The sequence below is a fragment of the Pleurodeles waltl genome, chromosome 8 (genome assembly GCF_031143425.1).
Source record: "Pleurodeles waltl isolate 20211129_DDA chromosome 8, aPleWal1.hap1.20221129, whole genome shotgun sequence".
NCBI classification, from domain to species: Eukaryota; Metazoa; Chordata; class Amphibia; order Caudata; family Salamandridae; genus Pleurodeles; species Pleurodeles waltl.
This window is the reverse complement of record NC_090447.1, coordinates 347,446,322-347,470,855: the sequence shown is the minus strand read 5'-3', so window position 1 is coordinate 347,470,855 and position 24,534 is coordinate 347,446,322. Positions and strand designations below refer to the sequence as shown.

At 47.0% G+C, this 24,534-nt stretch overlaps 1 protein-coding gene across 4 annotated transcripts in view; it reads left to right on the top strand.

Moving 5' to 3' along the window:
- USP9X (ubiquitin specific peptidase 9 X-linked) overlaps positions 1–24,534 on the top strand; it is a 1,493,361-nt gene that overhangs the window by 1,455,093 nt on the left and 13,734 nt on the right. For all 4 annotated transcript variants that reach the window (XM_069204214.1, XM_069204212.1, XM_069204215.1 and 1 more), the window contains exon 44: positions 22,827–22,922. In XM_069204214.1, coding sequence (XP_069060315.1) covers positions 22,827–22,922 — 96 coding nt within the window. The remainder of the gene's footprint in view (positions 1–22,826; positions 22,923–24,534) is intronic.

The window sequence follows — 24,534 nt, the reverse complement described above, 5'->3', positions numbered from 1 at the left end:
CTCCACCAAATCTGCCCTCAGCTCCAACAGGAAGACTGGATGTGTTCCATTGATCTACAGGATGTCTACTTCCACATCCCAATAGCCAAAAAACACTGGAAGTTCCTGCACAGTGACATCCAAACACAATCAGTGCAAAGTAGTGGCAGCAGCCTTGCAAAGGAAAAAGATTTTTGTCTACGCATAACTAGACGACTGGCAGATGAAAAGCACCTCCCCAGCTTAAACAACACAACACTACTGCATCTGTCTCGAGACCCTCAAGTATCTAGGTCTTCAGATCAATGTGGACAAATCGATCCAGACTCCAACCCAGAGGCTGCACTATCTAGGCACGACCCTTGACACAAACCCTGCAAAATTGCATCAGTAGGAAACTGGCTCTCTATATAGTACACTAAAATGAAGTACACTGTGCAGAGCGTCCAGTGGAGCCCCAATTGGTTTGCAGAAGTAAAAGTCGATAGGACTAATGCTCTATTTTGTGGTAGTGAGGGTGAGCAGTTAGGCTTATCATAGGGTAGTACTAAACCTCTGTTGTACCCACAGAGGCAATAAATGAGACACACACTCAAAGAATAAATCTGAGACCAGCGAGAGTATACCCAATAGATGACATCAACATTTTTAATGAGATATTGGTGAGCGGGGCTTCTTTTCATATATGTTTCAAACTCGAAACCATTTTAATCAGGTAAGCACTTTTTCAAGCATGAATACTTTTCAGATTAAAAAATCAACACTTATTGCATTTCTCAGAGTTGTTAAACATTGACCTACGGAGGAAAACTATGCTCAGCATATACAAGGTTAACAAGAACTTAATGGGCTAATCTCAGAGAATAAAGGTATGTATTGGACACTGATGAGAACTACACCAGCAGGTCACTCCGGGCAGCACTGGGGTGGCTGGGTGTATGGTAGTTTGGTCCTTGTGAAGACAGGCTGCAGGCCCTGGCTAGGAAGCCAGTCGGGGGCAACCAACAGGTAGGTTGTAGACTTGGGGACATAGAAGCACCTTTGGTCCAAGACCCAAGGGTGATGGATGCAGGGGTGTCCTCAGATGTCAGATTTGTTCGTCCAGCAGCACTCACGGTCAGGGGGCCCTGCGTGTTGAGGCTGCAGGCATTGTCGGGGAATCCAGGGTGGACTCCAGCTCAAGGGGGCTGGGGACATCATTGGTCCCAGTGACCACCTCACATGGTGTCAAGGACGACTGGTGCAGTGGTTGCTGGAGGTGTCTGGTTCTCTCACCACAAGGTTGCAGGAGATGGAGCCTTGCGTGCAGGTGCTGTAGGTGACTTGGGGGGAGTCCAAGATGGGTTAGACTACACTGGACTCGGACTCTGGACAGCTGGGGAACCTTGCTTGCACAGTTGGTTGACTTCACAATGGTTCGTGGACGTCGGGTGCAGAGGTCACTTCGGGTGTTGGGTTTTAGCTGTTCCAGAGGTCGAAGAGTCCTTTCCTGAGACTGTTGCAAAGCAGAGCCGCTGCTCACAGGAGTCTTGAGTCTTTATGGGAGGCAGGCAGTCCTCCTGAGTTTCTTGGAGGCTCAGCTGCAGGATGAGTCGTCTTTTTGGGCAGAGTCCATCAAGGTCAGCAGGCAAGCCGGTGATGCTGGTTCTAGTCAGCTGCTGCTTCTTTTACTCTTCTGTAGGTACAACTCTTCTTTGTCCTTTGTGTCTTTGGTTGTCAGGATCTGAGTTCTAGGGTTTAGGCGTGCCGTCTAAATACTCAATTTAGGGGCATTACAAGGAGTGCTAGGCGGTAGCCAATGGTCTGCCCACCTTTAGTGTGACTACACCCTTTCTATGACCAATTCCACTGGGAAGTGGGCAAAGCCCTAACCCTAGTGGCCTAATTCCTTCCAAACAAGATGGAGGAATTTGAAACGTGGTGTCCACTTCAGCTCATCCACCTTAGGGGTGGGAGTGGCATGAAGTAGGCACACAACCTAATCTGCCTGATTTTCCTGCCCGTGTTGCCACCAAAAGTGGGTCAGGACAGGGGGGTTGGTTGTCTCCACCATCTGAAGAGACCTGGGTCTCATTACAAAGGCAGCTAAGCCTTTGAAGCTCCCTGCCCTGGAATATCCATCCTCCCTAGTGCAGACTTTTGTCTCTGGCCCTCAAGATTGCTGGCTGTCACCTTGGGGTGCCAGAACCATGTCGATGGTGGCTGAACTGTTCATGAACAAGTTAGTCAATCCACTATTAGCTGGTAGGTTTTCAGGGGGGACCTCTAAGGTGCCCTATGGGTGCAGTTATCAATAAATCCCTCAATGGCACCACTGAGGGTTTATTAATCTGAGATGTTTGATACCAAACATCCCTATATTCTGAGAAGTCATCATGTAGCTGGGGAACTCGTAGTGACCAGTGTTCAGCACATGCATTTAAAATGGCTTCCCTCGTCACTTACTATATCTGAGAATCTACAGAGGCATAGCATGGGCATATCTGGTTGTGCAGATATGCCCTCACATGTAATATAATGCACCCTGCCTTAGGGCAGGGTAACTTACATATATTGCATGCAGAGTTAGGGGACATGGCATACAGGCTGAGTGCTGTGTCGTGTTTTTAATTTTGAGAGCACTTTGTCACACAGCCTGCAACAGTAGTCTGCATAAGTTTGGTGCTGGGTCCCTCAGAGTGGCACAAGTTGTGCTGCAACTCTGAAGGGCCTTCTTCAGTACCCATGCACTGTGTACTTAGGGTACTATTTACTAAGGACTTACGGGGGCTGAAGGCCTGGTCACTTGGGGATCAAGTGACTAGGTGTCTTGTTCTAGGGAAGGGACTCAGCCACTGGGGCCATTGTTACCAGGAACCCAGAACACTTCAGTCAAAGTTGCATCTAAAAAACAGGCAAAAAGTGTTGGGGTGTAGGTGCTGCAACCAGAACCCAGCTCCCTACACCAACAGACCATTAATCTCTTCCTCAGGAAGACCTAGAAGACTGGTTGGTTGCGCTGGGCTTAAAGGATGCATATTTTTATTTTCCCATCCTGCCTGCCCAGAGGAGTGGCCTGCAGTTTAAGGTAAGCCATGAACAGGTTCAGTTCACTGTGCTGCCTTTTGGCCTTTCTAGCACCTCTTGGGTGTTCACCAAGGTGATGGCAATGGTCGCAGCTCATCTGCCTGTTAGTAGTTTCAATCTTCCCCTTATCTCAGTGACTGTCTGTTGAAGGCAAGCTCGCCCCAGGTTGTCAACTCCCACCTCCAGCCTAGGTGCTGATCTTGAAGCAGTGCAGTTCTGATCTTATCCTCCCAGTCAGCGAATCGAGGATATTCAGGGTATGATACCGATGTTTCGACTTCTGCCCTGGGTTTCAGTGGGACTGCCTCTGAGGCTGCTGGGCCTCATGGCCTCCTGCATCCTGCTGGTAATACATGCCAGATGGCATATCCAGGCTCTGCATTGGGACCTGAAGTTCCAGTGGACGCAGCATCATGGAAATCTCTCCAACATTGTCCGGATCTCAGAGGGAACTTGAAAAGACCTGCAGTGGTGGATTATGAACCACAGTTGGGTCAGAGGAAGCCTCCGCTTCCCTCCCTAACCAGACAGATGTGTCACTCCTCGGATGGAGCGGCCATCTGGGAGAGATGGAAATCAGTGGACTCTGGTCTCCGGTGGAATCCAGATTCCACATAAACATGTTGGAGCTCAGGGCAATCCACCTAGCAGTAAAGGCATTTCTTCCCTCTGTCAAGGAGAAGTTAGTGCAGGTATTCACGGACAACACTACCACTGTGTGGTACTGCAACAAGCAAGATGGAGTAGGGTCGTGGACCCTTTGTCAAGAGGCCCTGCATCTCTGGGCATGGCTGGAACAGCAGGGCATAAACCTGGTGGTTCAACACCTGGCAGCTTCAATGATCACCAGGGCAGACAAACTCAGCTTTTGATGCCTAGTAGATCACAAGAACACATATGCGCCAGTTCTTATGGCTCTGCGCTTCTGGCATGAAAAATTGTGATTAAAGTAACTGTTGCCAACGCACCTGGGTGGCACCTATTTAGATGATTGCTATGTCACTTCCCATGCCAGTGATGCCACGTGGAACTGTATGGATCCACCTGATGGCGCACGCAAGGGTTATTGCTCAGCAAAAGTTTCCAGATCCAGACTGAGACCTGTGAAGTTCAAAGGTAAGGAATCTACAGCTAGATAAGAGTTTCTACCAGATAATGAGTTACCTAAGGTAAGTAACTTGTTCTTTATGCTCTATTTTTTCTAATTTACAGAAATGTTTGAGTCTGGGGAAAGGTTTAGATTTAAGAAATACTCAATATAAATTAGGCATATGTGATAGAGACTTCTAGTTGCAGATTCCTTACCTTTGAATTTCCGCAGGCGTCAGACTGGATCCAGAGATTTTTCTTCGAGCAGTACCTCTGCGCGCTGTCAGGTGGCGCTGGTCAACTCCGCAGGCATCGCTGGTGTCGTGTTCGCCGTGATGACGTTGCGGTCGTATATAGGCGCCACCCCGGCGCGCTGACGTCAGTTCTTTTCTTTCCTTGCCAGCCTCCACGCAGATCCGGAGAAGAGCTACCTCAGTCATTTTTTGACTGTGTCAACACTTTTGTCGAAGTTTTTGACGAGTTTGTGGCTGCGTTGAGGGATGTCCTGCAAGTCCGGATTCAATGTCTGTGACGGATCTGCACCTCGTGTGTCTTGGGTGCCTGGAGCGCAATCACGACCCGAAGTCATGCTCCTAGTGTCGGGCCATGAACTTGAAAGCTTTGAGGGAGCGGTCCCTAAAGCTCATGGCGACCTGACACTCGACTGCAGCGCTCACGGTCTCGCTCGAGAGGAAGGTCTCGATTGGCCACGGAGTCATCACCACTCCTAGTCAGTCATCGGGACATTTGGGTCAGAAGAAGAAGAAGTCGAAGAAGGATAAGCGTTCTTTGACTTCACCCCGTCGCTCGGACAACGCAATGCGGTAAGAGCGTTGATGCTCTAGGCCTCCATCATCGGAGCCTTCATCTGGGTCAGCTACGCGCTTCCCTGACTTCCTGGGAGCCGGAGCCCCCCCTGCCCAGCTTAAAGAATTTTATGAGGCAATGCGCCTCATTTTTGGGCAGTCTGACCCACCTTTGGCACCCTCGGGCACAGGTGAGTCAGTGAGGGCCCCCTCGGGCTCAAAGTTATCGGCTTTGACCACGGCTCCCGAGGGTCGCTCCAGATCCAATCGCTGATCCGTCCCGACACCGGTCGTGCCACGGCGACCTTGGCGTCGGGTCAGATGTCGACGCTCCCATCCTCAGTTGGGCCCACTATCAACGTCGATCCCATCCTCATACCAGACGACCCGGAGCCGGAACAATGTCGATCGACGCCGATTCCATTCTCTATGGGCTCTCCTGGGCCCAGGGTTGATCCAGGCCATTATTCTTGTCGGTATGGATACAGGCAAAGTATGGAGGGGACGCTGGATCCTTTAGAATACCAGCTTGACCCCCATATGGGCTGGGTGCAGGATTTGGGTGATGCCAGTGGGCTAGACACCTCCCCTGACACTGGCATGCTCTCTCCTCCTACCGTTGCTACGGAGGAGGGTGCTTCTTATTCTATGGTGGTGAGAAGGGCAGCTGAGGACCTAGACCTCAAGCTACCTTCTGTGGTGGTTAGGCCTAATATCCTAACCGATGTGCTTCAGCCGGGGTCTTCCTCTTCCGAGCCCTTTCTTCCCTTTAATGAAACACTGACCGATGTCCTTTTGGGTACTTGGTCCAGACCCAGCACAGGGGCTCCTGTGAATAGGACGATAGCCCTCCGCCATCGGCCTGCGCCGTCAAACCCGAAATTCCTCACCTAACACCCCACGTCTGAGAGCCTTGTCATCCAGGCTTCTTCTTCATCTGGCGCATTCCCTGCCACACCCCCAGATTGGGAATCAAAAAGTCTGGACAACTTGGGGAAGAAGTTGTTTTCTTCCAGCAGTCTAGCGCTGCAGTCTGTGAACACCGCATGCCTTTTGGGCCGCTATTCCCATACTCTCTGGGATTCGGTCACCCAAGTGCTGCCTACAGTTCTGTAGGAGGCCCGGACTATCCTTTTCCTAGCCGTACAGATGGGAGGGATGCAGTGAAGTTCATGAATTGTTGTGAACTGGATACGACCGACTTTCTGGGCAGATCGGTTGCATCGACGGTGGCATTGAGATGCCATGCCTGGCTGAGAACATCTGGTTTTTCAGGGGATGTCCAGCAATCCTTGATGGACATGCCCTTTGAAGGCACACATCTCTTCGGACTCGGCGCTCAAGCGCTTTAAGGATTTCTGAGCCACGGCCCGGTCCCTTGGCCTCGCGCCCATTTCTAGACCCCAGCAGTCTGCCTTTTGCCCCTTTTGTGGCATGCTGTACAGCCCCTGCGTGGCCGCGGACGTGGGATCCCATGGCCCTGGGGATCAGGGAGCCAGCGAGTCGCCCAGTCCCCCCCACCCCCTCCTCAGCCTCCAAACCTTCCACCAGTTGGCGGCAGGATTCGCCATCACCTGCTCCAATGGCAATCCATCCCCAGAGCAGACGAACTCAGCCGACGATGCATGGTCGATCACGAATGGCGTCTCCATCCGGAGATGGCGCAAGGTCTCTTCCTTCAGTGGGGAGAACCTTAGTTAGACTTGAACGCCTCCGTAGAGAATGTGCAGTGTCAGCTGTTTTGCGCGTTGGAGTTTCCAAGGTGGCACTCTCTCGAAAATGCTTTTCGTCGCGAGTGGAATTCAGGCCTCCTGCTCGCCTTTCTGCCCATACCACTTCTGCCCAGAGTTCTGAAGAAGATCAGGAAAGACCGGGCCCAAGTAATACTGGTGGCTCTGGACTGGGCTCAAAGAGTCTGGTATCCCGAGCTGTTGACTATGGCCATAGCTCCTCCGATCAGCCTGCCTCTTCGGGAGGATCTTCTGTCACAGAAGTGGGGGAGGGTCCTCCACCGGAACCTGTCAACTCTGCAGCTTCATGCGTGGAGATTGAGCGGCAACAGTTGACGTCTTTTGACTTGCCGCCCGAAGACTGTGACGTTATCTTGGCAGCCAGGCTTCCCTCAACCAAAACTGTGTACGCCTGTCTGAAGAAATTTATGCCATGGTGTATCAACAAATCTGTCGATCCTCTATCTCCTCCTCCTTCTCAAGTCCTTCTCTTTATTGTTTCCCTTGCCCAGCAGGGTTCCACTTTGGGCATTCTTAAGAGATATCTTTCGGCTATCTCTGCTTTCTTGAGGTTACCAGATCAGCCTTCCTTATTTAAATCTTCTATAGTTGTGAGGTTTCTTAAAGGCCTCACACATCTCTTGCCTCCTATCCCTTTCATCATGCTCCAATGGGATCTCAGTCTCGTATTGACATACCTTATGTGTACCCCGTTTGAACCACTTCACAACTGCCCTTTACGGCTCTTATCTATCAAGACTGTCTTTTTAGTTGCCATTACTTCTGCCCGCAGAGTTAGTGAGCTCCAGGATCTGTCATACAAGCCACCTTTTCTGGCTGTCCATCCTGACAGTGGTACTTCGCACAAGGGCTTTTTGTTCTACCTAAAGTGGTGACACCCTTCCATGTCGGACAGTCCATCACCTTGCCTACCTTTTATGCACCCCCACATCCCTCTCATAAAGAGTAGAGACTCCACCGTCTGGACCCAAAAAGAGCGTTGGCATTCTTTCTTGATAGTACCAAAGACTTCCGGGTGGACGATCAACTCTTTGTGGGATATGTGGGTGCAAAGAAAGGGAAGGCGGTGCAGAAGAGGACCATTTCACGATGGGTACGCTTATGCGTCAAAATATGCTATGCTCTGGCTAAAAAGCAACCTCCCAAAGGTTTGCGAGCTCACTCCACCAGAGCTACTGCTTTTACCACAGCGCTAGCACGGGGCGTTCCAGTCCTGGACATCTGTCTGGCAGTGACGTGGGCATCTCTGCACACTTTTACCAAACACTACTGCCTCAATAATCAGATCCGAAGGGATGGCTACTTTGGCCGTTTGGTCCTACAGGACTTCTTGGTGTGATCTTGGTTCGCAGCCCACCACCGGGGATGGTATTGTTCGGATATCTATTCATAGGTAAGTAATCTGCAACTAGAAGTCTCCATCTGATGTACAAGTTACATACCTTTGGTAACAATATATCTGGTATAGACATTTTCTAATTGCAGATTCCTTACCGACCTGCCCCTCTTCCCCGCACTGCAAACTGATTTCTAGGGACCGGAATTTCCTTTTTAAGGACCCTAGTTCTGGTGCACCACGCTGTGTTCTTCATGGCTCTGCGCTACTGGTGTGGGAAGTCATGAAAAGAAACTGACGTCAGCGCGCCCTGGAGGCGCCTATATACGTCAGCGAACACAACGCCAGCGATGCTCGCGTAGTCGACCGACGCCACCTGACAGCATGCAGAGGTACTGCTCGAAGAAAAATCTCCTGATTCAGTCTGACGCCTGGGGAAATTCAAAGGTAAGGAATCTGCAACCAGAAAATGTCTCTACCAGATATATCATTAGCAAATGTAAGTAACTTGTACTTTTATCCTTTAACATAGGCTGTATAGGTATATAAATACCTTTGTGTATGTCTATTAAATACTTCGTACATTTCTTCTACTACACATATATATAGTATATGTAAGAAGCTGGCTCTATATACAATCTCAAAATGAGAGATACTGTGCACAGAGTCCAGGGGTTCCCCAAGAGGCTTGACAGAGGCAATAATAGATAATACTTATGCTCTATTTGTGGTAGTGTGGTCGAGCAGTTAGGCTTATCAAAGGGTAGTGTTAAGCATTTGTTGTATACAGACAGGCTATAAATGAGAACACACACTCAATGACACAACTCCAGGCCAATAAGTTCTTATGTAGAAAAAGTATTCATTTCTTAATTTATTTTAGAACCACCAGAGTCAAATTGCAGGTAAGTACATTAAATGTAAGGTACTTTGCATAGGTATCGATAGAACTTTGAATCAAACAGTAATGTACACAGTTTGGCATAAAATGGCAATAAGCTGTTTTAAAAGTGGACACTGCAAAATGTAACAGTTCCTGGGGGAGGTAAGTACAGGTTAGTTTTTGAGGTAAGTAAAGCACTTATAAGTTCAGGCTCCTGGGCATAGGCAGCCCACTGTTGGGGGTTTTCAGCCCGAACACCCAGCACCAGCAATACAGGGCCGGTCAAGTGCAGAGGTCAAAGAGGGGCCCAAATAACATATGCGCCTAAGGAGACTAGGGGTGCTCCGGTTCCAGCCTGCTAGCAGGTATGTACCTGTGTCCTCTGGGAGCAGACCAGGGGGGGTTTGTAGAGCAATGGGGGGTCCCAAGTAGGCACACAAAGTACACTCTCAGTGGCACAGGGGCAGCCGGGTGCAGGGAGCAAACAAGGCATCGGGTTTGTGATAGAAATCAATGGAGGGACCCGGGGGTTACTCAGACGATGCAGGCAGGGCACGGTGGGGGGGGAGCTTCTCGTGCTAGCCACCGACTGGCCAAGGGAAAGGGCCGCCTTCTGGTCACCGCTGCACCAGTGGTTGGTTCTTCACGGACCTGGCGGCTGCAGGTGCAGTTCTTCTTCCAGGTGTCGGGTGTCTTTTCACTGGGCAGTCGCGGTCAGGGGGGTCCTCAGGATTCCCTCTGCAGGTGTCGTTGTGGGGGTGCAGAGAGGTTGGCTCAGGGTGGACACGTCGTCGAAGTCTCCTGGGGGTCCTCTGCAGCATTGGCTTCTCTGGAAACGGCCAGGGGCGTCGGGTGTAGAGTGGTGGGGACTCAAGCTTCTGGAGTGAGGTGAGAGTCCCTTTAAAGATGGTTTCTTCTTATTGCTTTTGACAGGGCCGCTGTCCACAGGAGTTTCTTGGTCCTTTGGAGTTGCAGGGTAGTCCTCGGAGTCAACAGAAGTCGCCGGGCCCGCAGGATGCATCTCTGTTGCAGGTTCTTTGAATCAGGAGACAGGTCGGTAGGGCTGGACCCAAAGCAGTTGTCATCTTCCTTCTCTGCTGGGTTTTCAGGTCAGCAGTCCTTCTTTTTAGGTTGCCAGGAATCTGAAATCCTGGGATCAAGGTCACCCCTAAATAGTGAATTAGGGTTACCGGGCAGTAGCCAATGGCTACTGTCCTTGAGGGTGGCTACACCCTCTTTGTGCTCCCCTCCCTTTGGGGAGGGGAGCAGATCCCTATCCCTATTGGGCTAAATCCTCCAAAACAAGATGGAAGATTTTCGAAGGAGGGGGTCACTTCAGCTCTGGTCACCTTAGGGGTGGACCTGGCTGACGGGGTGGTGACTCCTTGTTTTTCTCATTATCTCCCCGGACTTGCTGCCAAAAGTGGGGGCTGTGTCCGGTAGGCGGGCATCTCCACTAGCTGGAGTGCCCTGGGGCATTGTAACACGAAGCCTCAGCCTTTGAGGCTCACTGCTAGGTGTTGCAGTTCCTGCAGAGGGAAGGTGTGAAGCACCTCCACCCAGTGCAGGCTTTGTTTCTGGCCCCAGAGAGCACAAAGGCTCTCAGGCCAAGGGGTCAGAAACTCGTATCTCAGTGGCAGGCTGGCACAGACCAGTCAGGGGGCATCTCTAAAATGCTGTGAGGAAATGCCTCCTTGGCATGGTTACCCCCTAACGTTTTGCCTTTGCTGCTGCTAAATTATGATTTGAAAGTGTGCTGGGACCCTGCTAACCAGGCCCCAGCACCAGTGTTCTTTCCCTAAAGTGTACCTTTGTGTCCACAATTGGCACAACCCTGGCACTCGGGTAAGTCCCTTGTAACTGGTACCCCTGGTACCAAGGGCCCTGATGCCAGGGAAGGTCTTTAAGGGCTGCAGCATGTCTTATGCCACCCTGGGGACCCCTCACTCAGCACATGCACACTGCCTCACAGCTTGTGTGTACTAGTGGGGAGAAAATGACTAAGTCGACATGGCACTCCCCTCAGAGTGCCATGCCAACATCACACTGCCTGTGGCATAGTAGCCCTAAGGCAGGGTTACTATACCACATGTGAGGGCATAAGTGCATGAGCACTATGCCCCTACAGTGCCTAAGCAAAACCTTAGACATTGTAAGTGCAGGGTAGCCATAAGAGTATATGGTCTGGGAGTTTGTCAAACCCGAACTCCACAGTTCCATAATGGCTACACTGGTAAGTTTGGTATCAAACTTCTCAGCACAATAAATGCACACTGATGCCAGTGTGCGATTTATTCTAACATACACCCAGGAGGCATCTTAGAGATGCCCCCTGAATACCTTCCCGACTTCTAGTGTAGGCTGACCAGTTCCTGCCAGCCTGCCACACACCAGACATGTTGCTGGCCACATGGGGAGAGTGCCTTTGTCACTGTGTGGCCAGGAACAAAGCCTGTACTGGGTGGAGGTGCTTCTAAAATCCCCCTGCAGGAACTGTAACACCTGGCGGTGAGCCTCAAAGACTCACCCCTTTTGTTACAGCGCCCCAGGGCATCCCAGCTAGTGGAAAAAGGTCCAATAGTTATCGTCAGGGGATACCCCTCCCCTGACAAAGAAAGTAGGAAGTTTGATGCTGCTGGCAAGAGGGTAGCTACACAGGCAGCTAGCCAATGGCGCATTGCCAATCCACAAGCCTTGCTAGCAAGATACGATAGGGCACACTGGGATGAGATGCAGGAATTATTACAACACCTGCCAAAGGAATATGTGAAGAGGGCTCAACAAATTGTTGAAAAAGGTCAAGCAATAAGTAACAACCAGATAAGGTCGGCTCTTGATGCTACAAAAACAGCAGCTAGGAGCATAAACACTGCTATAACCATACTCCTTTCGTAAGCAACAATTTAGAGGAGGATTCAAGCCCCAATCTACAGCTGCTTCTACCTCCCGTCCTAAACAAGGCCAACAACAATACCAGAGAGGGGGATTTAGAGGCTCTTATAGAGGTCAACATTTCAGAGCCAAATTTTAGGCCACAAAAAGCATCACTTCTATGTCAAAACAGTGACTTCATAAGCATACCACAACTCCTGTTGGGGGCAAAGTGCAGCAATTCCACTCCCTATGGAAAAATATCACCACAGACCAATGGGTACTTTAATCATCCGCAATGGTTATTGCCTAGAATTGATTTCTACCCTCCAAACATTCCTCCCCGTTATCACAGGCTGTCCCCAGAACACAACGTTCTGTTACAAAAAGTACAATCGCTACTACTAAAAAAGACAATAGAATTAGTTCCAAAATCTCAACACGGAACATGGGTATACTCACTATGCTCAGACCACTAAATCTATATATCCTGTCAGAACACTTTCACATGGTAACTCTGCAGGACGTCATTCCATTACTACAAAAACAAGATTACATGACTGCATTAGATCTCAAAGATGCGTATTTTCATATTGCCATACATCCAGCTCACAGAAAATACCTAAGGTTTGTGATAGCGGGCAAACACTACCAATTCAAAGTGCTGCCATTCGGCATAACAACAGCTCCAAGAGTATTCACAAAGTGTCTAGCGGTAGTAGTATCTTACCTAAGAAGGCAACACATACATGTCTTTTCTTATCTAGATGATTGGCTAATAAAATCAAGCAATATTATACAATGTCAACAATACACTCAATACACAAATAGAAACCTTGCATACATTAGGGTTCACTATCAGTTACCAAAAATCTCATCTTCAGCCGGCACAAGTTCAACCTTACTTAGGTGCTATTCTCAATACACAGAAAGCCTTAGCCTATCCAAATACACAAAGGATACAAGCTTTCCAAAGCCTCATACCACAAATGCAGCCAAATCAACAGTACACAGTAAGATGTATCACGAAACTATTGGGAATGATGGCATCCTGCATAGCAGTAGTACCGCATGCAAGACTATATATGAGAACACTACAACAGTGCCACGCCCCACAGTGGTCTCAAGCACAGGGTCAATTGCAAGATCTAGTGTTGTTAGACCGCCAAATGCACAAGCCCCTTCAATGGTGGAATCACAGAAATGTAATAAAGGGACAGTCATTTCAGGACCCTGTGCCTCAGACCACAATACCAACAGATGCACCAATGATAGGTTGGGGAGCTCATCTCAGCAACCTTACCATACAAGGGGGGAATGGGATTCAAAACAGTTAAGTTGTCACATAAACCATTTAGACTTATTAGCTGTGTTCCTTGCCCTAAAAGCGTTTCAACCCCTTCTCAAACACAAGACTGTCTTGATAAAAACAGACAATATGACAACCATGTATTATCTGAAGAAACAAGGTGGGACACATTCATCTCAACTGCCCCTTCGAACCCAAACAATTTAGAAATTGGAAATTCACAATCACATTCACATACTAGCAGAATACATTCCAGGAACACACAATACTAGCGGATTTGCTAAGCAGAACACACCAACAGATACACAAATGAGAGATTCACTCTCGGGTACTTCAACAGTACTTTCAAAAGTGGGGGAGACCAGATATTGACCTTTTCACAACAAGCGAAAACGCAAAATGCCAAAACTTTGCATCCAGACACCCACACCCGCTGTCTAAGGGCAATGCTCTATGGATCAACTGGTCAGGGATATTTGCTTATGCTTTTCCCCCTCTCCCACTACTTCCATTTCTGGTCAACAAACTGTGACAAACCTCTCTCACCATAATACTCATAGACCCAACGTGGGCACACCAACATTGGTACACAACATTCCTATATCTGTCAGTAGTACCTCACTGCAAACTTCCCAACTGACCGGATTTGTTAACAGAAAACAAAGGGCAAATCAGACATCCCAATCCCAGTGCTCTCAACTTAGCGATTTGGCTCCTGAAGTAATAGAATTTGGATACTTGCAACTTCTGATAGAATGTATGGAAGTTCTCAAACAAGCATGCAAACTTACAGCTAGACAATGCTATGCTAACAAGTAAAAACGTTTTGTTTATTACTGTCAATCTAAAAATATTGTCCCACTTACAGCATCAATACAAGATATTGTATGCTACCTACTTCATTTACAAAAGACAAATTTAGCTTTCTCATCTATTAAAATTCATCTTACTGCCATATCAGCATACTTGCAAACTATACAACATAACTCTCTCTTTAGAGTTCCAGTTATTAAAGCGTTCATGGATGGACTAAAATGAATTATTCCACCAAGAACCCCACCAGTTCCTGCTTGGAATCTAAATACTCTACTCCAAGACTAATGGGCCCACCATTTGAACCCATGCATTTGTGTGAGATTCAATTTCTAACTTGGAAAGTTGCTTTCTTATTAGTAATTACTTCACTAAGAAGGGTTAGTGAAATACAGCCATTCACTTTCAAGGAACCCTTCTTCAAAGTACACAAGCATAAAGTTGTACTTAGAACTAATCCAATTTCTTTTCCAAAGGTTGTATCCACATTTCACATTAACCAAACAGTGAAATTGCCAGACTTCTTCCCACAGCCTTATTCAACTGCTGAAAGGGCCCTTCACACTCTTGACCTTAAAGGAGCTCGAATGTATTACGTGGATAGAACAAAAGAATTTATAAAAACTAAACAGCTTTTAGTTGCTTTTCAACAACCATATAAAGGTAATCCTATCTCTAAACAAGGATTCGCTAGATGGATTGTTAAATGTATTCAAACGTTACATTAAGGCAAAATGACAACTTTTGATAACACCTAAAGCTCCTTTTACTAGGAAGAAAAGTGCTTCTATGGCATTTTTAGGAAACATACCAATGGCAGACATATGCAAAGCTGCCACATGATCCACTCCACATACGTTTACAAAGCATTACTGTGTGAATGTATTTTCATAGCAACAGGCCAATGTTGGTCAAGCTGTCCTAAAAACATTATTTTGAACAACTCCAACTCCTACAGGCTAGCCACCACATTTTTTGGGGAGAACTGCTTTGTAGTCTATGCATAGCATGTGTATCTGCAGGTAGACATGCCATCTAATGGAAAATGTTACTCACCCAGTGCACATCTGTTCGTGGCATGTAGTGCTGCAGATTCACATGCCCCCTCCCTCCTCCCCGGAAGCCTGTAGTCATTGCAGTTTCTTATTTGTACATATGTATATACATTTATATTTGCATGGACATCTTAGTTACTTACTACATTTTAAAGCACATTTACATTCTTTCACTCTACCACTCCTTCCTACACCCTTTCGCGGGAAAACAGTCTAACAAAGGAGTTGATGCCCATGCGCAGTATGACCGAGAGGAGGAGTCACTCGATCCCATGACTCGAAAAAAGACTTCTTCGAAGAAAAACAACTTGTAACACTCCGAGCCCAACTCTAGATGGCGGAAGCTATGCATAGCATGTGAATCTGCAGCACTACATGCCACGAACAGATGTACACTGGGTAAGTGAAATTTTCCATATGCGTCTATAAAATACTTCGTACATTTTTCTACTATACATATATATAGTATATATATATTTAATATGTGCTCTTGGGTCCCTGCATGTGGACAGGAATACTCAGTGCCTATGACTTTGATGAGGATTCCCCTAGAAGAGAACTAGGATTACTGGTAAATAACTAATCCTTCTTAACTTTACTTATTACGTAACCTCATTTTATGTCATCAAGCCAGCATATAGAGATCCAGCATGACATGGTGGCTTATGTTTCATTTGTTATTTAAGAGGATCCAATGGTACGCTCTTCAATAATTCACCTTATTTAGTTTGTACTTCAAGTTTGTGTTGTTCTGGTGGAATGGCATCACTTCATTTTTCGACATTGAACTTCATGTATCTGTGTAGGAGCTGGGGGCATGGTTTGCCGAGCTATGGTACAAGGCGTGCCAGAGAATCACTCCAGTCCAACTCAGTGAAAAGCTAATATAGTGGCTCAATCGGTCTGAACAACGATCAAGGAGGGCAGCAGCCCCAAAGATCTCAGGCGCTGCGGTGCACTTGATGCCTGTGCCAGAGCAATATTGCAGGACTACAATCAGTACCGTATACAGAGGCCCATCGAGGACACAGACTTGAGTCTCCCCTAGCCTGTAGAGAGCCTAATTATTAAAGGGTGGCAACGTTCCAGAGCAGAGTGCCCCAGGTGCGGAGGTGGGAGTTCCCAGATGTAAGCCTGCAGCTTTGATGGTGGGGAGCCCGGAGCAAAGTAAGACAGATGTTGGCCCACGACTCCCCCTGCCTCAAGGAGCACTCACCACATTGGGGAGTGGCTGGCGCTGGGGAGCAGTGATGCCGTGATCTGTGATGAGCACCCTATAATAGAAGAGAGGGGCTTTCAAGGTAGGCCTACAACGATTGGTGGCGATTGGAGACTGCCACAGCACTGATGACAGAAAAGGAGCAGCGAGAGACGGGCCCACATAGGTTTTGGGATGGGGGCGTTGGGGCCATGGGAATGAGACTGTTAGGCCTTACCACATTTCGAATGGTATTCCACAGACTTTTTGTCTTCATTACCCTGTTTTAACTGAACCTGTTTTTGTTGACATTAATATTGTTCTTAGGACCTATGATAAAGGACCAGTTATGACAAAGTAATTAAGATTAGGAGCAGTGGCAAAGTGCCTGTGTGTGACCTACCCATGATTGGCACATCTCAGTCCCTAGTATATGGTGCTACCTGTACCCACTGCCTGTAAATTAAATCCCACAAGTGGGCTGCAGCACTCATAGTGAGACCCACTAAAATAGCAATATAAAGCATGTCTCAGGTCGCCCACTGCAGCGGGTAGTGCAGTTTTAAACTGCCATTTCGAAAGGCAAAATAAACCTTTTCCAAGGCCTGAGCCTTCCTTTGTAATACTTATAAGTCACCCTTAAAGTAGGCTCTAAAAGCTAATAGGGCAGAGTGCCTGTTACGTAAAACATAGGACATTTGTGCTCAAGTTGTACATGTCCTGGCAGTGAAAAACACCCAAAGTAGTTTTTCACTGTAAGAAGGCCAACTTTTCCATGGACTAACACTGAATTACCGTATTATGCTTAACATAAGTGATTACTTCAGTTTGGTAGCAGATAGAGAAATGTTTCTTTCACTCACTTGCATTGTAATTTAAAATCCTTCTTAATGGTAGTAAGATTTTAAATAACTATTCTGAAAATGTCACCTTTAGAATGTTGGCATTTTTCTGCTTAAACCAGATGTATCCTTCTGCCGGTGTCCAGGGTCACATGGCTGTTCATGGCTCTCCTGTAGTCTGATATGTGTCCCTTCCATGCAGGGGCAAACATGCCTTGGGTGTAGGAAAAGGGTGTTACTCTCCTCAGTACAATGGCCTGGGGCTTACTCTGCCCTTTCTGAGCTTCAAAGGGTAGCTAGAAGGCTGTGCCCACCCTCTTCCTGATTTCAGAAGCTGCAGGCTCAGTCACTGCCAAATGCACACCACACCTGGGCCTACCTGCCCCTTGTTTCTTCAGGTTGGTGCCAGTCCTAGGAGAAGAACTTACCAGAACCAGTTATGGTTAGACAAAGGAGGTGACCCGCACTCCCCAAAATACCCAGTCTGGTACTGGGTATAAAACTGGCACCCTCAGAACTTCTCATCAGAGTACTCTCAGGACTAAGGATGACTTCCTTGCTGTTTGAAGAAAGAAGACAGGACCTGCTTGCCTTGATCCCAGAAGTGCCTCCAATGGTCAGTTGGCTGACCTGCCGTTTGAGCCACAGGAACACAGCAAACTTTCAGAGGCCTTCATTGGAACTGCTCAGTCGTCCAGCACCACCTGGACCCCGCTGCTGGCCTCTTCTGGAATGGGTTATGACTCCTAAGTGGTGCCTCTCCTGGTCCTGAACCATAGGCTGGTGTCAAACTGCACTCCAAGAACTGGACTCTGGTGAAAATCCAGAGGTTCGGATTTCTGCATCAGCAATGACCGCCTGCTTCTTCCACCATCGCCAAGCTGAGGCCCTTCACGTCAGACACGATCACCAGCATCCCCCGCCAATTCAAAGCTTTGACCTGTGACCTGCTCTTTGCACCAACAACAATCTTCTTGCAGTTAAACTGCGACCAGCATCCAGCTCTTTATGCTGAGAACAATCTCCTTGCAGCCAATTCGAAGCTCCAACTGAGGCTTCACACGGGGAACTAAACTGAGTTAGAAGTTAAACTCTTCACTGGGACGAACCTAATCCTTGTATCTGAGCTGCGCTCGGTCACGGTCGGCATGAAATTTTGACTACGATCTAGTCCAGCTTGACTAAACAACCACAAGTGATGCTATTTTTTTTAATCAAGACTTTTTATTAGGTTTTTGTAACAAAAGGTGCTACAGGCAGAAGAAACGCACATCAGCCATATGCATAACAGGAACATGACCAACATAATAAGACCCACTTGTCTAGCAGTGTGGTCAGTATTGTCTGCCTTCATCAAAACAAGGCATCCACAGTTAGTGCCATTTCCAGTAAGAAATCACAGACCGAGAACAAAGAGAGAGAATTTGCACCCCTCATCCTTATCTTTCCCTCCCCTCCCCTGTCCCCACCCCCTCATCTGCCACCCCTCCAACACACTTTGCACCCCAATAGCAACTAGGAGATATATGCTTTGACTTAGGCCTCTAGTGACCCCCCCCCCAGGTGAGGGCATGGTTCCAGTCATATCTCACGTAAGTCGCCAGCACTCCCAAATGTTGTAATATTTCTAAGGGCATTGAAAATAGGCTGTTCTAGGCCTAGGCTGCAGTCCAAACCACAAGTGGCGCAATTTTTTATAAAAATTTTAAAATATGTAACTTTGGTTAATTTTTGTCATTCTGGTCTCATTCACTAAAATCTACTCTATTTTTCTCAATTGTTTTTCTTGAGTTGTGCTTTCACTTTATTACTGTTCGAGTGCTGCATAAATAGTTACATATTTCCTCCAAGTTAAACCTGGCTGCTTTTGTTCCGAGCTACCAGAGGATTAAGCACAGGTTTATTTTATGATTTCTGTGGTTCGCCCCTACAAGGATTGTGTTTGTTTGAGTGGGGCTGTCACCCCTCTCAACTAATAATCCTATTTCTTACAGAGACGTATAGCGAAAGCACAGTATAGCAACTCCTGTTTCAAGGTGATGCCAGGACAAGGGGACTAAAAGCTTGGAAATGTAGTATTTGTCTGGACAGAGAGTCCCCCTTTAGCCCTGTGTACAATGTTGGAGGCAACAACAAAGAGGAGTTAGGACCCCGTAAGCATTAATGGGCTACACTGGAATGACAGCTGGGGCTGTTGACAGCCATTCAAAACCCCAGGTGGAGAGAGACAGAAGGGTTAGCAAGTTACAGGGGCAATTGGCACACCCTCCTTATGTTAAATCCTACCCGGACAAGCTGGCCCTCCATACCCAAGCATCCTTCTTACCGCAGGTGGTGACCCTGTTCCATGCAGGCCAGTTTATCATCCTGCCTACCTTTTATGCTCTGCTTATGCTCTCACGATGGATCGTGCTCAGGATCAAAATCTGGTACGCATTGGCCAAGAAGCAACCCCAAGGGCTTGTGTGTTCATTCTGCCAGAGCCAAGGCTGCGACCACTGTGATAGCTCAAGGAGTTCCGGTCCTGAACATCTGCCAGGCCGCAACATGGGCATCTATGCACACATTTACCAAGCACTAATGCCTGAACAGTCAGGTCCGTAGGAATGGCCACTTTGCCCATTCAGTCCTGTGGGACTTCTTTTTGTGAATTTGTTTTGCATATCCACCTCCAGGGAGGTATTGCTTAGATACCTATTTTAAGATAAGGAATCTGCGGCTAGAAGTCCGAGGAACAAGTTGGTTATGTTCGGTAAAGCCTTAACAGGAAGAGCCAATATTTAGTTACAGATTACTTAACAACCCATCTATCCTCTGTGCTCTGCGAACACATTTTTAGATTTAGGGCTCTTCTCCTTTCAGGGTCCTAGTTTCACACACCAGTGGTCTGTACTCTGTGGCTCCACGCCTTTACCGTGGAAAGTCCCAAAAAGAAATTGGTGTTGGCGCGCTGGGGTGGAACCTATATAGGCACTTTGCACCTCACTTTGCGCGGACGACACCGACAACACCACGTGGAGCTGAATGATGCCACCTACCAGCACACAAGGGACTGCTCAGTAAACATTTTCGGTTCCAGTCTGATGCCTAGGGTTATTTATTTATTTTTTTAATCTTTTTATTAAAGCGATGCTCAGCTTCCAATGTATGATTCCGATAATACCAGCTATATTATTTACAGCCAAGTAACCTGGTATTCATAGGTTATAACAGTGTGAGTTTTCAGAGGCACGTCGAATTCTCCAAAATGCAGCCCAATCACTGTGGCAACCCACCCACCCTCTTGTTTCCCCACCGAAGAGCCCCCCACCTCCCTCCCTCAGTTAGCTGAGTCTCTGTATGTCGACCACTGTGATCATATTTTCTCGTATGTCTTCAGGCAGCCACGATTCTGGTAGACCACCTGCTCCGCCTTCTGGCATTAGTCCAGATCTCTCTCCCAGTCAGGGATCCTTGGTAAACCATTCACCCCCCCACAGTCTTGCAGTATTCCGCTTGGCCACACTCAGCCGATTCTCAGATGTCTAGACCATGTTTCCTCCCCAGTAATGTGTATTAGGAGCTATCTGAAAACCCATAACCCTGGACATAATTTGTGTTATCTCCCTCCAGTAGTTCTGCACCATCAGACATTGCCATAGGATGTGAAAAAAGGATCCCACCATGTCACAACCCCTGGCGCAACGGTCAGATGTACATCTCCCCAGTCAGTGCAGCAGTGGCCTGGAGTAATATGCCCTGTGTAGGATTCTATGTTGTATTAACCTAAACCCGGCCCTTGCGATCTCCCTGGGGCTTTGAATCTCCTCCATCCAGTAATCATCCTCAATCAACCCAATGTCACCTTTCCATGCTAACAGGAGGTTCTGCAGGTCAGAAGAATTGAGTAACTTCCTATATATCGGGGAGATGGCCTTGGTAGTCATGGGTTTAGACAGGAGCCATATCCTCTAGCGGCACCGACTCCGGGGGTTGCTCCCCCATCAGGGATATGGCATCTTAGTGCATGTCTAAGTTGCAAGTATCAAACTTTCTAAGTTGCCTATGCTGTACTTTTTTGCCACGATCAAAAGCTAGGAGCGACCCCCCTCTCTAGATGTCTCCCAAATATTCTATACCAATCAATCCCCATTGCTTAAATCCTCATAGTTTCCCAACCTCACGCAGCAGTGTACTTCTCCAGATAGGTGTCGGGAATGTCAGTCTATCCGCCCAACCAAGAAATTTACTAGCCTCCTTCCACGCTTGTACAACTGATTGGATGTGCAGCGGTATTCGGCCCTCATGCCTAGCACTGTAAAAATGTGACAGATATCCCTGGTCTCCCATTGCTTCCCTGTCTACCCGAAATGCTGGTTCATCCCAAGCCGCAAAAACTCAGTCATTTATTGTGCATAGTTGTGCTGCCCAGGAGTATAGGCGCATTTCAGGTACCACCAGCCCCCCTTCGAATACTCCACGTTGGAGCTTGGACAGAGAGTTACGGGAGCTACCCCCATCCCACAGAAGGCGGCGCACTTAGTCTTTGATTTCCCTGAACAGTTCTTGTGGCACCCGATAAGGATTATTCTGTAAGACATACAGTAGACATGAGAGGTCATACTGAATAAGGCTGCCCTCCAACATAAAATATGTTGCAAGTCCCCACCAGTGTGCCACATTCCTCCGGAGGTGCTCAACTGACGATGCAGATTCTGTCCTAGGAAAGCATCAACAGATTTTTTGATGTATACACCCAAATATTTGAATCTTCGCGCACCATCAGTGCCCTGCAACGCGCAGGGAGCTTGGGAGATTTCCCTGCAAGGTGGAAGACGAGGGAGTTAGCCCAGTTGATTTAATACTCTGAGTAAGGACCAAAAATCTGGAAAATGTGAAGCAACCTATCCAGCATGGTATGGTGACATACAGTAAGATGTTGTCTATGTAGAGAAAAATACGCTCCATCCAACCCCCTGTGTACCATATACTAGGGAGTTACATGGGGGCACCAATATGCCAAATGTCGGGTGAAAATGGTCCATGTTACCAAGTTAGAAGGAAGAGAGCATAATCATTGAGGTCCTGGTTAGCAGGATTCCAGTGAACACAATCAAACACACTGACAGCAGGCAGAAAATGTGGGTAATCATGCCAAGAAAGAGGGTACTTTCCTACAGATTCTATTGGAACTAACTTTGAAGCTGGTAGAAGGAGGCATCTGTCTTGCAGGTACCTGTGTATGTGAACCAAACGTACAGCTCAATGAGCCATTCTGTTGGCCTTCAGTAAGCCACCCTTTATTTATGCATTCACAAGTTAGTGAATACGGTTTGTTTTCTTCTGCCTTAACAATTAACTATGTAGTCTTTACCAAAATAAATGTTCGACTTTCTGACGTTTTTCTAGATTCAATCTTCTCTCTTAAATATTATCCCCACATCTACCTTCTATCAGTTTAATAGTGTACCAGAGTGTATGGAGTCCTCAGTTGGATAATGTGGTGTTAGTTTTTGTGTCGATAGGGAATGGCAGTGTTAGCAGGTATTTTTATATTGGTTGGAATGATTGTCTTCAGGAAAATTAAGACTAATGCAAAAGGTAACTTGAGACTGCTTTGTATTTCCTAATTCTTGAATTAATCAATCTTAATTTTCTGACCTCATTATGTCATTTCATGTCCATTTACACTTTTTATAAAAACAATATATTGTTAAACACCACTTTTGTCCCAAAAAAATAACCTTTACAGAGGACACAGCAAATTAGAGCATTTGCCCTTCTAAAGGGTCTTGTGACATCAAAGCTTTTGTATTTTCACAAGTATGTGCACAAAATTTAATTTGCAGGAACCAGATGACCAGGATGCTCCGGACGAGCATGAGTCCTCTCCACCAGAAGATGCTCCATTATATCCCCATTCACCTGGTACCCAGTATCAGCAGGTAAATGTTGCACATTTTCCTATTTACTTTTTAAATGTTTTAGTTTTTTTTTAAATGCATACCTTAAACATCACAATAAATCTGAAATATTTTTGGTTTTCAGTAAGACCATAATTATTTGCATACATTGACAAATAGTGTTTTATGTGTTAATTGCAGGTATCAGTGTATATTTAGAAGTAATGATCTTGGAGAACTATTGATTGCTAATTTTGGATTCAGCATTCCCTGTTAGACACAAACGTAATGAAACCTATCTTAAGAGAGACAGTTGTATTTGCAAAATTAAGGTCCTCTGTAGCAGAAAGGCATCAAAGTTAGGTGGACATTAGTACTTGAGATACATGGTAATTATGAGAGAATTGAATAGAACGAGAACTCCATAAAAGGTTTTGTCTTATGAAAGCGGTTACCCCATTAGGCTTGGATATGTAATATTGTTCCAGAGTCATAGACACAGGGGAGCTGTTTCTGGGCATACCTAATCATGTACTTAAAATCGGAATATTGTCAACTTTGGCCCTAACTTCTTAGCTCATGTGAGACTAGTCTATACTGTTCTAATGGCCTCCGATAGTATAGCAGTCCACTTGTTGCAGACCTTTACCATCTGGGGAGGGACGCGCCGGGGTGCCCCTTCGTCCCCAGTCTATTCGCCTTGACGATTGAGCCCGTGGCAGAGTGGGTGAGGATAGAGGCCCAGCTGTTGGGCTTTGAGTGGAGCCCAACATGCTCTGATAGAATAGTGTTTTACGCTGATGATATTCTGTCTTTTATGACACAACTGGACACCACCGGATCCCGCCTGCTTCAAATTTTGGAAATATATGGAGAGACCTCAGATCTCCTTCTGAACAGGTCTAACTCTGTTTTGTTAACCCTTAACGGGTATGATGGGCTACTTGCATGGGCCTCGGGCCTCCAGGTGACAAGACTGGGCTTTAAATATCTGGGCATTTTCTTGACCCTAGGCTGACATCTATCCTGGGCAGGAACATTGATTTGGTCACCAGCAAGACCCAAAAAGAAATTAAAACATGGTAGCTTCTTCTCATATCGCTATTGGGTCGCTCATCAATATTCAAAATGGTCTCCCTTCCTCGACTATTATATAGAATGCAAAACCACCCATACCCTGTACCACGCAGCTGGTTCCACCATATTAACACTACTGCTCCAGTCTCCTTTGGAATTGGGCGACCCCTCGCATAGCTCTAACCACATGTTTCCAATCCACTAATTCGTGGGGTATAGCCTCAGCTGACATATACTCCTATTACATTGTAGCATATCTAATGATTATAAATGATTGCTGGTGCGGCCAACATGATGAGTCTGCATACATGATAAAAAAATGGGCTATGGGAGACACCCCGCTTCTCGCTTGTTTATACAGCACCAAGAAAATTGACAAACATCCTCCTATGACGCAGGTGGTCATTACCTTCTGGCACAAAACATTGAAATGCATGGGCTGGTGGGGTGGGCTCACAGAGATCACATCCTATATCATGGCTCTGTCCTGCCGCAGGTGGCTCAGTTGGTGGCATTCCAGAAATGGAACCTGGTCAGAATATCACTTCTTGGGAATGTTCTGGATAACACCATGCTA